We start from the raw sequence: 16,042 nt of genomic DNA, 5'->3' as shown, positions 1-16,042 counted from the left end.
AAGGTATGCCTGAGTTTTAAAACTGTCTCGTCGACGATACCCATTGCTTCGATGTCGAAGAAGAGCCTCTGGTCGTCATCAGGATCTACGTCGACAAATTGTGAAAATCTCCTCGTCGTCGACCACTCCATGGACGAGTTTCGTCGACGATGGCCTCGTCGACGAGTTTCGTACACGATGGCCTCGTCGACGATGGCCTCGTCGACGATAGCCTCGTCGACGATAGCCTCGTCGACGATAGCCTCGTCGACGATAGCCTCATCGACGACGGCCTCGTCGGCGGCGGCTCCATCAACGGCGGCTCCGTCGACGGTAAAGCATTCTGCCTTCGCATCCTTACCTTTGGTGCCAATTCCTTCATCCGGGTCTGGTGTTTCCTCCGCCGACCCTTTGCACCAGCGTCGCCAAGTGCCTATGGAACAGCTTGACATACCCTGTGACACACAGCCACCCTCTCCCCTGTTTGCGACAGGTTCTGAGTCAGACTCTGTGTCTGAGGATGAAGAGGACAATAATTTCAGGGCAGCACGTAGCCCTTCTGAACTAGTCATAAAGTGTCAGAACTATGGGGATGATCATGAGGACTCGTATGTTCAGGAGGAAGATCCGTCCACTCAAGTTCCTGCGGCGTCACTTCCTCTTTCCCTTATTACAAATCTTCTGTATATGTTGGAAGATTACCACAAGCGTTTCCCACCATCCGGTCATGGGTCGCCTCTACCTACGGAAACTGTGCCTGCACCAGCTCCTCCCACTGTTCCACTACCAAAAGCGGCACCGCCACCGGCTACAACTACAACTTCTATTCGGGTCCATGCTACGGTGTATGACGACGATGAGGATGTTAATCTTCGTCCAGATAGAGAGGATGGTGAGCTGCGGGATGATGATACGGATGGTGATGGCGATATGCAAGACTGGGACGACTACCAAATCCAAACGCCGTCCCCGCCTTCTGTGACTCCAGGGTATCCCCTCCTGTTGACATTGCAGGCTTCCATCAACTCATGGATAGGGCGGCACTCGGCTTTAAACTTCCCATGGTTCAAGGGAAGAAGACTTTTTTCTGTATGACTTTAAGAGTCAACCCTTCAAGCAAGTTCGTACTGTCCCAATCATCGACTTCATCTGGAATGAAGGAGTCAAGTTGATGCAAACGCCTAAATCCATCCCTGCGCAACTGCCACGATTGGAGAAAAGTATAAAGCGCCCCAGGGTTCTCCAGCTTGCTTGGTGGTGCAGCCTAAACCAGATTCTGTAGTCACGCAGGCCGCCCAGCACTGTTCCAGAAATCCATCTTCCCCAATTACAGCTCCTCCGGATCCCAAAGGACGTCGCTTAGATGCTATTGGGTGCAAATTCTCAACTATGGCCTCCACTACTGTTAGGGCCGCTAACGCTTTGGCAATACTGGGGCGCTACGATCGTCAGATGTAGTCTGACATGTCCAGCTTAGTTGCCCACATTCCGGAGGCCTCCAGGGCGGAGGCTCTTAAGATTCTCCAAGAAGGGGAAAGAGCGTCGGAGGAGATCATCGATTGCTCCGTCGATATTGCCTGCACTGGCTTCCGTCAACTTGCAGGGGCAGCCGTTCTACGGTGCCAGGGTTGGCTTCGATCTACCTCTTTCCGCCAGGAAGTCCAGGCCAAAATTCTAGACATGCCTTATGACGGTGAGTCACTATTCGCTCAGCATATTGATGAGGCGCTGCATACGATGAAAAAAGATATGGAAACAGCTCGCTCCTTAGGCACTTTACAATTCCGCAAACAGCCCTTTCGTGGTGCGCGTGGACGCGGCACCACCTCTTCCTTTCGTGGAGGATCAAGCCAATACTGCTCCTATAACCAGGGAAATCTACGGTATTCCAATCAGCAACAGCAGACCTCACGCCAGCACACTTCCAAGTCCTATTGTGTAAAATCTTCCTACAGAGGTTCCACTTCAAAAAGGCAATGACTTTCCTTTCCCACAAAATGTTGGAGGGCGAATCTCCCTGTTCTTCTCTCAATGGTCCTCAATCACCTCGGACCGTTGGGCACTGGACATTGTATCAAAGGACCACGCCTTGGAGTTCGTAAAAAATTCACTCCTCCAACTGGTCCGCCTCCTGCGCTCCTCAAAGAACTTTTCCAGCAGATTCATGTCATGATGCAGAAAGGTGCCATCGAAGTAGTCCCCAAATTTCAAAGGGGAATGGAATTTTTTCCCGGTTTTTCCTCATCCTAAGGAAGACAGGCGACTGGCGTCCAATACTGGATTTACGGGCACTGAACAAATACCTGAAGTGCCAGTCTTTCCCCATGCTCACACTGATAGAGATTCTACGCCTTCTGCAAGGACGACTTCATGACAACCATCGAACTCCAGGACGCCTATTTCCATGTGCCAATTCTTCCTCGTCACTGGAAGTACTTACGCTTCTGAGTGAGGCGGAGACACTTTCAATCCACCGTGCTACCTTTCGGCCTACGCTTCACCTCTCGTGTCTTCACAAAGGTCTTGGCCCCAGTAGTGGCCTATCTACGTCTTCAAGGCGTTCAAATTTTCCATACCTAGACGATTGTCTCATCAAGTAGTCTCACAGCTAGCTTTCTCGAGACACTCAACTCTGCCAGGACTTATTTCAATCCCTTGGCCTCTCAATCAATGCCGAGAAGTCTCAGGTCGACCCATCCCGCTGCAGGACTTTTCTGGGTGCCACTCTGGATGCGTCACTAGCCACAGCGTTTGTGTCTCACGAGCGACAACTGAGAATTCTACGCCTAGTGTCCCTTCTTTGTTCAAAAAAGTCCGTTTCTGTTCGTATGTTGAAATCTTTTATGGGAATGGGTCCTCCTGCATCTCTCTGATACCAAACTGCAGGCTCAGGAGTCGTCCTATTCTGGAAGAATTAGACAGTCAATGCCGGCAGGTCACCTGCTCCTTCAAGGATCTCGTTCATGTGACTGCCCGGATGAGAGCGGCTCTTCAGTGGTGGGCACAGCCGTCCAACATGGCTGCCCGGACTTCATTCCTCGCCACCTTTCCGGACCTCACTCTGACCACGGATGCTTCCTTAGAAGGTTGGGGAGCACCCCTTTAAGGGCTGTCCATCAAGGGCAAATGTACTCCGGCCCAACGCTCCTGGCACATCAACTGGTTGGAGCTGATGGCCATCTTTCTGGCTCTCAAATCGTTCCATCTTCTGATCCAGGGAGAGTCGGTGCCCATCCAAACGGACAATACTACCAGTATGCACTACGGGAACAAGCAGGGCAGCACCAAATCTCCTCTCCTGTCTCGTCTGGCACAGGATATCTGGGATTGGGTGCTTTGACACCGCGTTACCCTGACAGCGGTTCATCTACCGGGCATCTCGAACATCCTAGCAGATGCCCTCAGCAGATCCGCATCATCAACGCACGAGTGGGAGCTACATCAGCCGACTCTGGACTTCATCTTTCGGAATTGGGGTCATCCCAGCATGGATCTCTTTGCGAACCGGAAATTCCCGTCCTATGCAAGTAGGCTTCCCCATACAGAATCGTCCGGGAATGCCCTTTCGATGGATTGGTGCGGTCTATTCGCCTATGCTTTTCCGCCGATTCCTCTGGTTCGTCGAGTATTGTGGAAGTTGAGGAGACAGCCGTGCCACATTCTCCTGATCGCTCCCAGATGCCCTCGACAAGCATGGTTCTCAGGACTGCTGCTTCTGTGTCAGTGCGATCCCATTCTCCTTCATCCTCGAGCGGACCTCCTCACGTTGGACGAGGGCCTGATCTGTCATCCGGACCCTTCCTCTCTCAGATTGTCAGCCTGGAACCTGAGCACCTTGAATTTGCCCATTTGAACATCCCGCCAACATGCAGAGACATTCTGGCCAATGCCAGAGCTCCATCTACAATAAAGACTTATAAACTCAAACGGAAGAGGTTCTGTCACTGGTGCTTGGCTGCCAACATTCATCCTGTACATTCTACTCCGGATCAGCTTCTTCCGTTCTTTTTAGAGCTCGCACAGTCAGGGCTCTCACACGCCACCTTGAAGGTTTTCTTGGTTGCGATTTCTCGCTTCCGGCAGGATGGCTCCTCCTTTCTCTGTCCTGTCCCCAAGCAGGCACACGTTCACGAAACATTATTGCCTTGAAACGACGAACGAAGCTGATACGGCAGTGGGACAAGTAGTTCTTCTCAATCTTTTTAACTAAGGTGAGCCTCTGCTTCCTACCCTCCACCTATATGGTTTAGGTAATCATATGGTTGTGATTATTAATATTTTCATTCCTACTGGCTACGCTATGCTTTTGGTGCATTTTTATGCCTATGCCTTGCTAATTTTGCTTTTGTTACCAGCTATTACTGCTCACTATTCTATTCAAGCATGTGAATCTATGACAGACACCCTAATTCTGGAGAAGAACAATTGTTACTTACCTGTAAACTGGTGGTTCTCTTGTATTGGTGTCTTTCATAGATTCACATGCGACCCACCCGCCTCCCCACAGAGGTTCGCTTCTCCTCCTAGACTCTTTTGTCACTACTGTGCTATGAAAATCTGAGGGCCTGAGCCTCTGAGGAGAAGGTTCTGGAAGGGTGCTTGCACCTGATTGGCTGTAGTTTGGACTAACATAATGACAGTGATATGTTGCAAAGTTTTTTCTTTCTCTCCGTGTATTCCTATGGGAAATTATGACTTGGTATTTGCAACTATTTCTAGTGTATATTTTTATGTATTATGTTTATACATACATATTTTTATTAGGATTTTATCGCTCCCACTTCGGCGACGGTAAATATTCAAGCATGTGAATCTATGAAAGACACTAATACTGGAAACCACCTGTTTACAGGTAAGTAGCAATTGTTCTTCTGCGCTACTAAATGAAGTTGTTCATTACTCACCAATGTTGCCTTTCCTCATACTGTTCTCCGACTTTGCCACAGACTTCCTTTCACAATGAAGCTTCTATAACAATAGAGGGCGGTGGCATTCTAATTGCATTTCCACTATGTCAAGAAAGGTTTGCACCTCTTTAAGGTGGCCAAACGGTGAAAAATGCTTGGACCTAAAATGTGCAAATATAACAGATTTCTTATCCAGGGTATTTCCTATGTGCTTAACATTAAAATATTTGTTTTCCAGATGAGAGCATCGCATCCCGCTTTTCGAATGCAAAGTGGAGTCAAATTCTGGACCCTCCCTCCCACCGGCTGTCTTGCAATCCTTCCCTGACCAGTTTGAGTCAAGTACCTGTTGAGACACAACACCAGATCATCAAATCGATCACCTTGGCGCCTTCGTCTATGGAGAGTACAGGACATTTTGCTAATGGCAAAGGCAGGGCAGAAGAACCCACAATGTTGATTGGTGATCAGACCATGGCAGAGGATCCATTAAATAACAAAAGCAGTAGACTTGATGCCCTCTGCAACAGCTCCACCGAGACATCCGAAAAAGTGTGTGCAGACGTAACCTGCTTCCCAGAAGAGAAAAATGTACATATAGTAGCATTCACGCACAACTGTGACAATAGGACGCTACCAAGTGGGGATTTGCTAAGCTGTAACAATTCCAACAGTGGTACTCTTGTGGATTCTGTTGGTCTTGCACCAGACTTTAAAAATAGACAATGTGATCAGCTGAGTGTAACTGCGAATGGTCCTACATTTGGAGATGCCAATCTAGAGGTCCACCAAATATTGCTAAATGAGCAACTTTTTAAAGAAAATTTGGTTAGTCATTCTAGTAATAAATCCGTGGACAGTGTAGCCAATACAAGTCTCAACTTGGAGTTGAATTGTGAAAATATTAGAGGTAAAGATTCTCTATATAACGGACTTAAAACTCCAGGCATGAATTCAGTGACTTTGTCACAGAAAACCATAGATGAAGCAGTTAACATGCATGAGAGTTGTGCATCAGATGAAGATTCTTCTAGAAGAACCATCACTCTGGTAACACAATCCGAAGTCAAAAAGCAACCTCTGCATTCAAGTGATGTGAGCTCAATCAGTGAATTTTGCACCGAAGCCACAACAGTTACAGCACCTTTGAAAGTGGTAGAGCCTAACCTCTCTGACATGCATTCTGGTGTGTCTGAGAGGGATGAGGACGGGAATCTGTTAATTGCTGATCATCATGTCAGTGGAATGGAAACTGAAGTTGGTAAAGAGCAGAACAGTCCATGTAACTTGGGATTATCCAGCCATGAAGAGCACTTCTCTGAACCTCAGCAAATGGCTAATGGTAAAGGGTCTTTGCTGAATGGAATGAGCGAAGAGCAGAAAATGGCAGATGATGAAAGGCTTGAGGAAAAACCAATCTTTGAAGAGCCACCTGGCACCCCCAGAGAGAAGGGACACCGCGAAATGGAATCATGTCCGTGTATGGAGGTAGAAGAAACTTGTACGAGTGAGCTAGAAGAATCCATTCTCTCTGTTGTTCTCAGTAGATCAACAGGAGATACTCTGTCAAATGGTTGTCATTCCTATGGAATACAAAACTCAGTGGTGTCTCCAATTCCAAAGACTTTACCCTCTAAAGAAGATTCAGTAACCGAGGAGAAAGAGATTGAGGAGAGCAAGTCCGAAAGCTACATCACTATTTATGAACAACAAAGAGTTGATGAGTCTTTAGAGGGGAGGGACATGCTTGTGCACAGCAGTGGTGACCAAATGAAGAAAAACTATGCACATAATATTTGCAATCAAGCGCCAGCAGTGCAAGGCCCAACATCACCAAAAACGTCAAATCTGCCCACCACAAGTGTTCCTTTTGGTGGTGCCCGGCCTAAACAACCCACAAATCTTAAACTGCCAATTCCAAAGCCTTTGTCAGACCATTTACAAAGTGACCTGGTACCCCCAAACTGCGGGATTACCAGTAAAAATAAAAATGGACTTTGTAAAGCAAAATTGGGGGACAGTCATGCAGCTGATAAATGTCATGATAGGAAATCAGTAAATAGTCCACCTCCCGAATCTAATGGACAACATTTCGGGGAGTTTGACGCTGGGATCATCACTAGTCCTTGCATTGCTGCAACACCCGATAGTCCAGACAATGACCTTTTAGTTGATCAATATGGAGTCCCCACAAGAAAGCCATTTACCACTCTGGGAGAGGTGGCTCCGGTGTGGGTACCCGATTCAAAGGCACCAAACTGTATGAAGTGTGAGGCTAAGTTCACTTTCACAAAGAGAAGACATCACTGCAGAGCATGCGGGAAGGTAAGTCGGCCTTCAGAGGCAGACATGAGTAATAAATAATGCCAGTGTGTGGTCAATGTTAGAATCTAGGTTTTCAAGTTTCCCCTTGGCACAAGTGTTTTTTCTAGGGGTCTATTCTACTGGCCTCTGTTTTTGTGGTATGTTAAATATGTTATTTTCCGGCTTGACCCTACATTTAAGCGTCTTGAAAGGTTTCTTGGAAACAGAGTGGTGTATCAAGAAGGTCTATTTTCCTTTTTAAACAAGATTTTACAAGTCTTTGTGGGGAGCCACTCATTGTTATTGGGGATTCAGAAACAGGTGTTGGCGGGATGACCTAAATCAGTCAGTTATAACAAGTTTGTAATCTTGAAAATGGAGGTATCTGACGTCACCATACTTGACAACCAGCTGTAGAAGAGAATGCATACAATTTGCTCCACTTCTACTTTCTATCAAAAATATGTAGGGGAAGACTCCTAGCTGTAATAATTTATAAACATATGTAAGGGCCATGTCTGTCTGTGCTTACGCACTGTGAGTGCTGTCTGGTAAGAGTAACAGCATCTGCACATATGCTAATTAATTAGTCTCAAGTAGGCAAAGGTAGCCTACAATTGAATTCTGTCAGCCATTTGGTCACGTCTTGAGCAGTTTTTTTTATACTACAATGAATTCATTCTTTTTTTTCATAGCACAAACAAGACCCGAAGATATCACGTATCAGAGTGCTTTACATGAGCACCAGATTTGTTACACAAGGACACATTCATTTTTTATTAGGCACTGGGAGATTACGTGATTTGCCCCTAATCACAGGATGTTGAGCGTCGTTGCCGAGACTCAACCTCAGTTCCCCAGCTTCAAGGTCGACAGCTCCAGCCGTAAAGCTACATCCTCTCCCAATTTAGGCTTCTAAAAGGAACAGACTATGGGAATTGTGAAGCTTATGCTGGGAACTTTTACTAAAAACAAACTTACAAAAACAATTGACATGAAGTAACAGTACCAAAATAAACTTGATGAGAATACAAACAACATGAGACGTTCAGACTCTCTCCTACCTGACAACATTCTGTTGGCTCTTAGAAATCATCATTTATGTGTTATTTTAACCGGTATTCTCGTCACAATATGCTGAGATTACTAATTTATGAGAAGCTAGAATCGGGCGTTCGTCTGGTAAGAACCATTCCATTCGTCTGTCTCATCTTTTTTAATTTTTTTAATTTTTTTTTAATCCTCATTTTGCAATAGTAAGTATACAGAGTTTTCAGGGACCCGCTTCTCTGCTCTGTTCCTTCACCGCCCCTTTTGTGTACTGGGTGTTTGGGTTTGGGGAGTCTCCCTGTAAGTGTGTTCAGAGGGGGGTCCCCTTGTTTCCATAACCCAATTCAATAAATGTGTTCCAACCTGGGTGAGCTGACCATCCAGGTCACTCACACAGGCATTTTGCCATCGCATAATCATCAGATTTTGCCCTATCTGTAGTGTACAGTAAGGGGATATCCCTTAGGAGGCGTCCTGAGAGTCCTCCCATATTTCCCAAAAGTTATACTTCCTACTGGGTTTCCCTTTCCTGTCCATCTTATTTATTCTATTTACTGAGGCTACCCATTCTCGGTGCGTCGGCGGTGCCAGCTTACCCACTTAATACAGAGTTCCCTTCGTGCCAGCAGGATTAACATAAACCGAAGGTTTTCTTCTTTTTTCGTTAAGATATTTGGGCCAGCATATCTAGTCACCCCAAAAATAACAAGATCCATACTTACATCTCGTTGCTCTTCTCAGTAGTGTTTCGAGTCTTACCCACTTCCTGCCAAAATTTGTCGAGCTGGGGGCACTGCCAAAACATATGTATATCCTCTGCTTTCTCCAATCCGCATTTGGGGCAGCTTTTTGTATTTGGGCTGCCGAATTTAGATTGCCTCTTCGGGGTCCAGTAAGCTCTATGGGTGGTAAAGAGATGGTTCCTCCTTAAAGCAGCGGATTTCACTATTGACCAACATTTTTCCATAGATACTTGCCACAGTTTCTGGACCTCCAGCGATGGCAGCTCTTTTCCCCAGGTCGCCTCTGGAATCAGGAAGTTCTCCGCCCCTGCCAAAATAAGGGCCCAATACCAGCAGGATATTTCTTTTTTTATGGGAGTGTTCTTTATCATCTCTGTTTCTATGGCAGTGTTACCACTTTTGTTCTCCTTCAATGTTTTTGCCCAACTAGAGAGCTGGTAGTACTTGAATTTTGCAAGCGACGTGTTTGTCTTTGTTGTCAGAGTTTCCCAGTCTACAATGGTATTACCAGCCATTAATTGACCCCATTCCTTGATGCCTGCTGTTTTCAATGGAGTTGCCAAGCTGTCTTTAAGGCATTCTGGTGTTCCAGGAGAGTCCCATATTGGAGCGAACTCACTCTAGTAAGGTATATTTAGGGTGCTTCTTATTTGGTACCACAATTTCGCTGCTGATTTGAGGTTATTTAGTTTTACTTTTTTAAAGTACTTCGGGTGGCCAAATTTGTATAGGAAGTGTCCACTCTTTCCTGCCAATGCTTGTAGATATTCCGGATATTGTTCATAGTTTTTCAAAAGTACCCTTATGGTCTTAAACTGGAAGGCCCTGTAGTACTCCAGTAAATCTGGGCTTTCTATTCCCCCGTGTGCTTTTTTCCTCCTCAATTTGTTCCAGGCTATTCGTGTGCTTTTTGCTGACCAAATGAAGTTTGCAAATTCCCCTTGTATCTTCTTCAAGGATTCTCTCTTAAATTCTAGTGGGATTGCACCGAAGATATATGTGAATTTGGGTAGTATGGACATTTTTATTATGTTAGATTTTCCGAGAAAAGTGAGGGGTAGACCTCCCCAAGCTTTTAAAAGTTTTCTAACCTCGGCACTAATTCTATCAAGGTTTATCTTGGCCATTTTGTCCAGATCTTTAATTAAGTCTATTCCTAGATATCTAATTTTCTCCCTGGTGTGAGTGTTGTTGATCGGGGAGTTCCAGCTCATGATTTCTATTTTTGTCTGGTTTGTTTGGTAGCCGGATACCTCCCCAAATTTAGACAAAGTTTCTACTATTGGTGTAATGGAGCCCTCATAGTTGTTAGTAAAGATCGTCAGCATATAGAGCGACTTTCTTCTCCCACCCCTGGTGCTTGAACGGAGTTATACTTGGATGACTTCTAAGACTGTTTGCCAGAGGCTCGATATATAGATTAAAGAGTAGCGGGAAAAGGGGACAACCCTGCCTCGTCCCTCTCTTTATCTCGATGTTTTCAGTTAGCCCCCCGTTGATTAGGACCTTGGCCTTAGGCGCTCTATACAATTCCTTGACCATTCCCTGGAACTTGGCTCCTAGGTTATGCTCAATTAATGCTTTATTTAGGAAGTCCCAGTTCACCCTGTCAAAGGCTTTAGCAGCGTCGAGGGTAATTATATTCAAAGGGAGTTTTTCTGTCACTGCTATATCTATGGCCCCAATAAGCTTGTGTATTAAGTCATGCAGTTGTATGTCCATCATGAACCCTTTCTGGTCTACCTTGATCAATGTTCCGGCTATTTTCCCTAGCCTTTTTGCCATGATTTGTGTGAATATTTTGTAGTCACAATTCAGTAAAGAAATTGGACGATAGGACTCACATTTTGCTGGATTTTTCCCCGGCTTTAATATAATATTTATTGTCGCATCGTTCCAGGATTCTGAGAGTTTCTCTTTTTCTTGGTAGATTATGTTTAGCAAGACTGTGAGAGGGGGGGTCAGGACCTCACTGAGCTTGGGGTATAATTCATTTGGAAGTGCGTCTGGCCCTGCCGCTGACCCTCTCTTTAGGCCTTTCAACACTTCTCTTACTTCCTCCCTTGTAATTTCAGATTTTAAATCTTCCTTTTCCTCATTTTTAATCTTGGGAGATCCTAGGCTTCTAGATATTCCTTAAGTAGCATGTTTGTAGGATTAGTGTCCTCCGTATATAATTCTGTGAAGAATTTTATGAATTCTTTCATTATCACCGCTTCCTCTGAGCTCGGTTCAGTGGCACCTTGTGGCTGGATATTGACTATCTTGTTTCTAGTAGAGTCAGGGTTTGTTTTCCAAGCCAGCAACTTACTGCACCCTTCCCCATATTCATAGTGAGACAATTTACTCACTTCCCATCTCTCTCTCACTATACTCTCTAGTCCTGCTAGGTTTTTCTTTTGTTTCCCCCTGTCGGCTTCTAATTTCCTTTTTTTACCTACGTCTTCTTCAACCTCTAGTTCTGCGTCCAATTTATTTATGATGTTTTCTACATTCCCTATCTCTTGTTTTATTGTTTTTGTTTTGTGTGTTGCCAAGCTTAGTATCTTCCCCCTAATTACTGCCTTGTATGCGTCCCACGTAATTTGCGGTGAGGTTCCCTCTTTGTTTTCAAAATAGGCAACTGTCTCAGTTTTAAGTTCTGCTATATTCTGCGGGTCATTTAAAATGGTGCGATCCACCGTCCACCTTGAGCTTGGTTTGTCCTTCCCTAAATGTGTTTTTAATATTACAGCGGAATGGTCGGACAGATGCGCCGGCAGATGCTCAACCTTTTGTATGCTGTCTACCAGGGCTTTGTCTACTAAAAAGTAGTCTATTCTGGACTGCAGATCTCATTTTTTATTCTTGAATCTGAATGCATGTTTTTTGTCTCCTTTTCCTTTCCAGATGTCCACCAGTCCTAGGTCTCTTTTGCAGATCCCCAGCCAATCCCTCATTCTAGGCAGATTTGAATGTCTCAGTGGAGGGGAACGATCGGTTTAAGATCTGGGATTACGTTAAAGTCCCCCCCCCCTAGTATTACACGGGCAGTAGCTGCTATTAGTTGAGCATACAGGTTTTGTAGGGGGGTTGGGTAATCCATATTGGGCCCATAGTAGCCCGCAATAGTGTAGGGTTATTATGGATTTTTACCCTAGTGACCGCCCACCTGCCTTTTTTTATCTAGTTCTACTTTCTCAATTCTGGCTTTTAATGATTTTTTAAAGAGTATTGCTATTCATTTTACGACGCATTCTTGGTTTGTGCAGACGAAACAATCTACCCAGTTCGGTTTTTCATAATTTCTTCCCATTCCTTTTTTAAGAGGTGTGTTTCTTGTAAAATTATGATTTCGCTGTCTATTACCTTCAGGTATTCTAAGATCCGACGCCTTCTACTTGGGGTCCTGAGTCCGTTTACATTCCAAGACAGTTTATTGACTCTATTCACCATTATTCCTCTTCTTTGCCATACTTTTCACCGGGCCTTTAACTGCATTTGGCGGTTCCTGATTTCTCCTTTCTCATTTGAGGACTTTTTTCTTTTTTTTTTCCCCTATTTTGCTCCCCACCCTTGTGTACATTTTTTTTTGTTTTCTTCTTCATGTGGTTAAAATTGGCCCACCCTGGGGAAGCCTCCCTCTTGTCTTCTTTGGGCTGCAATATTGGCCCTCTTTGAGCTCCGTATATGACCTTTTTAGTACGCAACGCCCTTCACTTAGTGTCCTTCACTTAGTATCCTTTTTTTTCTTTTACTTTTTTCTCCCTTTTTTTGCTTCTACTTTCAGTGTTTTGGGTCTGACTGACCTCTCGCTTGATCCTTCATTTGTTCGAGAAAATGTGCGACTTCAGCTGGCTCTCTTATGTTGTGCATCTTGTTTCTCCACATGATTCGGAGTGCTGCTGGGAATTTTATCTGCACAGTAGCTCCCAGGCTTCTTAATTCTTGCATGTGTTAGCCTAATTCCCACTGCCTGTCCTGAGTAGCTTTCGAGTTATCCGACCGGATCCTGAAAGACCATCCTCCCTTGTCCTGGGGGCCATTTTTTAAGGCCTCACTCAGAATTCTCTCCTTAAGGGTATATGTTTTAAAATGTATTAGTATTTTCCTAGGGTGTTTCCTCTCTTTATTTCCCCAAAGGGATCGCGGTGTGCCCTTTGTATATACTCTTCCAACCCTGCCGTTTTTGTCCACGGGAAGTGTTCCTCTAGGAGTTGAACTATACATTTTTTGACGTCTGTTCCTTCTTGGCCTTCTGGTATGTTCTTGAGTTGTTCTTTCTCGCCTAATTTTCCAATGATTCCAATTTTTCTTTTGTGGTCTTGTCACTTTCTCTCAGCGCCCTTATTTCCTTTTGATTTGTTTTTACTCTTTTACTCAAGGCCCCAACCTCTGACTCCACTGCAGTAACTTGGTTACTAAGGGCATTAAATTTAGTGTCCAATACTTCACACACCTCCCTAATTTTACTCTGATTGACTTCTGAGACTGCGAATTTTGCTCTCATTTCAATCAACATTTTTTCTAGAATTCGGTCTGTTGAGTTAGGAGTGTGAGAAGTGTTTTGTGTGTCTTCGTTTTCTTGTGTCTCAGCTTGTTGCAGGGATGGTGCGGGGTGCAAAACAGATGCCCCCTTGACAGTGGAGTTAGGTACATTTTGAGGTAGTCCCTCTGTAGAGTCGCTTTGGTCGAATTCCATCCTATATTCTGTCCCTGTTCGTGGGGTCGAGATAGTGTTGGTTGCTGTGAGTGATAGACCTTGTCTTGCTACAGGGGCTGTGGCAGGTTCTATATTTTGTGACTTGCGTTTGGTCGGCACCTGTTCCTGTGTCTGTTGCTGTACTTTGAAAAAAGATCTTAGGGAGGGGGTTATTCTGAGAGGTTGTCCTGTTGGGTCCCCGACCCCCCCCTTTTTAGGTCTCGTGACCTACAATGCGCGCAAGCGCATTGAGGGATCGAGAATTCAAGTGCTCAAAATCCTCATGAAACCACCAGCTTTTTGCTGGCGTTTTCATGAAGTTCACGTGGCCACAGGCACGCGCTTTTGGGCCATAAACTTGCATAGCCAGCTTCCCCCAGGCCGTAGCAGCACTCCTCCCACACCAGCACCTCCCCTCGCAAACACAGCCTTTACTTCTCCTCCCCTAACTTTGCCATCAGAACTCTGCTCTCCCCTCAGGCGCCATGACATACTTCAAAGGCTTATCACTTCACACGGCCGCAGGCCGTGCAACCAGAGCACTTCAGTTGGTGCGCAGCCCCCCTCCCAGCACTGCCTTGTTTTCCCTTTGTTTTCTTTTTCTTTACATTTCCTTTTAACCGTTTTACTTGGTCGTTAGTCGTTTATTAGAAGATTCTTAAACTATCAACAACAATTACAATACAGCAGCTGAAACAACAGCACTTTGAAATCGAGCGTTTTGTGTTTGTTACAATATATTTAGTATTGTTAAGTTGTACTGTTTTCTTCTCCTTCCTGCTACCCAGGCTCCGCATTTCACCCATTGAAATAACTTTAGAGCAGCATAAAAGGGTATACAAACAAAGTAATGTAACTAAACAGAACATATATTCTTAACTAAATGTGGCATATACATGGATAATATATGGAACGTATGTAAGCATAACATACCATATGTAGAGCGCAGAGTGCAGATTGTGGGTGCAGATTGTGGGTGCAGATTGTGGGTGCAGATTGTGGGTGCAGATTGTGGGTGCAGATTGTGGGTGCAGATTGTGGGTGCAGATTGTGGGTGCAGATTGTGGGTGCAGATTGTGGGTGCAGATTGTGGGTGCAGATTGTGGGTGCAGATTGTGGGTGCAGATTGTGGGTGCAGATTGTGGGTGCAGATTGTGGGGGCAGATTGTGGGGGCAGATTGTGGGGGCAGATTGTGGGGGCAGATTGTGGGGGCAGATTGTGGGGGCAGATTCAGAGTGTAGATTCAGAGTGTAGATTCAGAGTGTAGATTCAGAGTGTAGATTCAGAGTGTAGATTCAGAGTGTAGATTCAGAGTGTAGATTCAGAGTGTAGATTCAGAGTGTAGATTCAGAGTGTAGATTCAGAGTGTAGATTCAGGGTGTAGATTCAGGGTGTAGATTCAGGGTGCAGATTCAGGGTGCAGATTCAGGGTGCAGATTCAGGGTGCAGATTCAGGGTGCAGATTCAGGGTGCAGAATCAGAGAAAACTCAGCAGCACCACCACCACAGCATCAATCTGTGCAACCATTCAACAACAACTGGTTCAATTATGTTCTCTCAATGTTTCAAGCTTTATTACAAATGTCACAAAAAGATGTTATTTCACTTCTGTTCTTGGATTTTCATCACAATAAAATACACTGAACATAATCTTCACAAACGTTATTTACAAAAGTTTAAGCTATTGCCAATATAAATTACAATCACTTTTATTTAAGTATTAATTATTTAAAAAAATTAAAAGCCGTTGCTATTTGTAATATCAATACATCTAAGTCACGTAAATACAAAACATGTTGCATTACAAATGCTATAGTCGTCACATGTGCAAAAGTTATAACTATTGGCATTGAAAATGACAAAGCTATTAATTTAGCTATTTTCAAAATCAACACATAAATAAAAAAATTGTAATTTACAAGACCAATAGCTCAAACTTTCATAATGCGAGACCTATTGCATTGCAAATGCTTGTTCTTTCAGGGATTTCCTCTTGGAGGTGAGAGAATGTGTATCTGCTTTGGCGTGTTTCTTGGTCCTCCTTTTAGTGCTTCGGGGAGCAATGGTCTGTTTAATTGATAGTGAAGGGGTGTGTTTAAAGAACTGTCTGTTTCTCAGGCAGTAGCTTGATCTACCCTCATCTGATCTATCTTCCCCAGCATCTGCAAGTGCTCCCCTCCCACCCTCTGATGTTGCACAACACCCCTCTATGTTTAATACTTGTTCTGTATCCTCCCCCCCCCCCCCACCCCACCTCGGTCCTTTAAGGTCTTGCCTCCAACATCTCTGCCTTTATTACCCTCAAACCTGCTTACCCTTTTCATCCGCTGCCGAGCTTCGGATTCCACTGCCACTGCTCCTTTCTCTCCTTCTGCTC

At 44.8% G+C, this 16,042-nt stretch overlaps 1 protein-coding gene across 1 annotated transcript in view; it reads left to right on the top strand.

Annotated features, from left to right (window-relative positions):
* Positions 1-16,042, top strand: part of ZFYVE9 (zinc finger FYVE-type containing 9) — a 676,896-nt gene that overhangs the window by 282,483 nt on the left and 378,371 nt on the right. The window contains exon 4 of the mRNA XM_078670659.1: positions 5,125-7,211. Coding sequence (XP_078526785.1) covers positions 5,125-7,211 — 2,087 coding nt within the window. The remainder of the gene's footprint in view (positions 1-5,124; positions 7,212-16,042) is intronic.

Source organism: Lissotriton helveticus, chromosome 1_2 (genome assembly GCF_964261635.1).
Source record: "Lissotriton helveticus chromosome 1_2, aLisHel1.1, whole genome shotgun sequence".
NCBI lineage: Eukaryota > Metazoa > Chordata > Amphibia > Caudata > Salamandridae > Lissotriton > Lissotriton helveticus.
The sequence above is the reverse complement of the archived record's forward strand: the minus strand, read 5'-3'. Positions and strand labels throughout refer to the sequence as shown.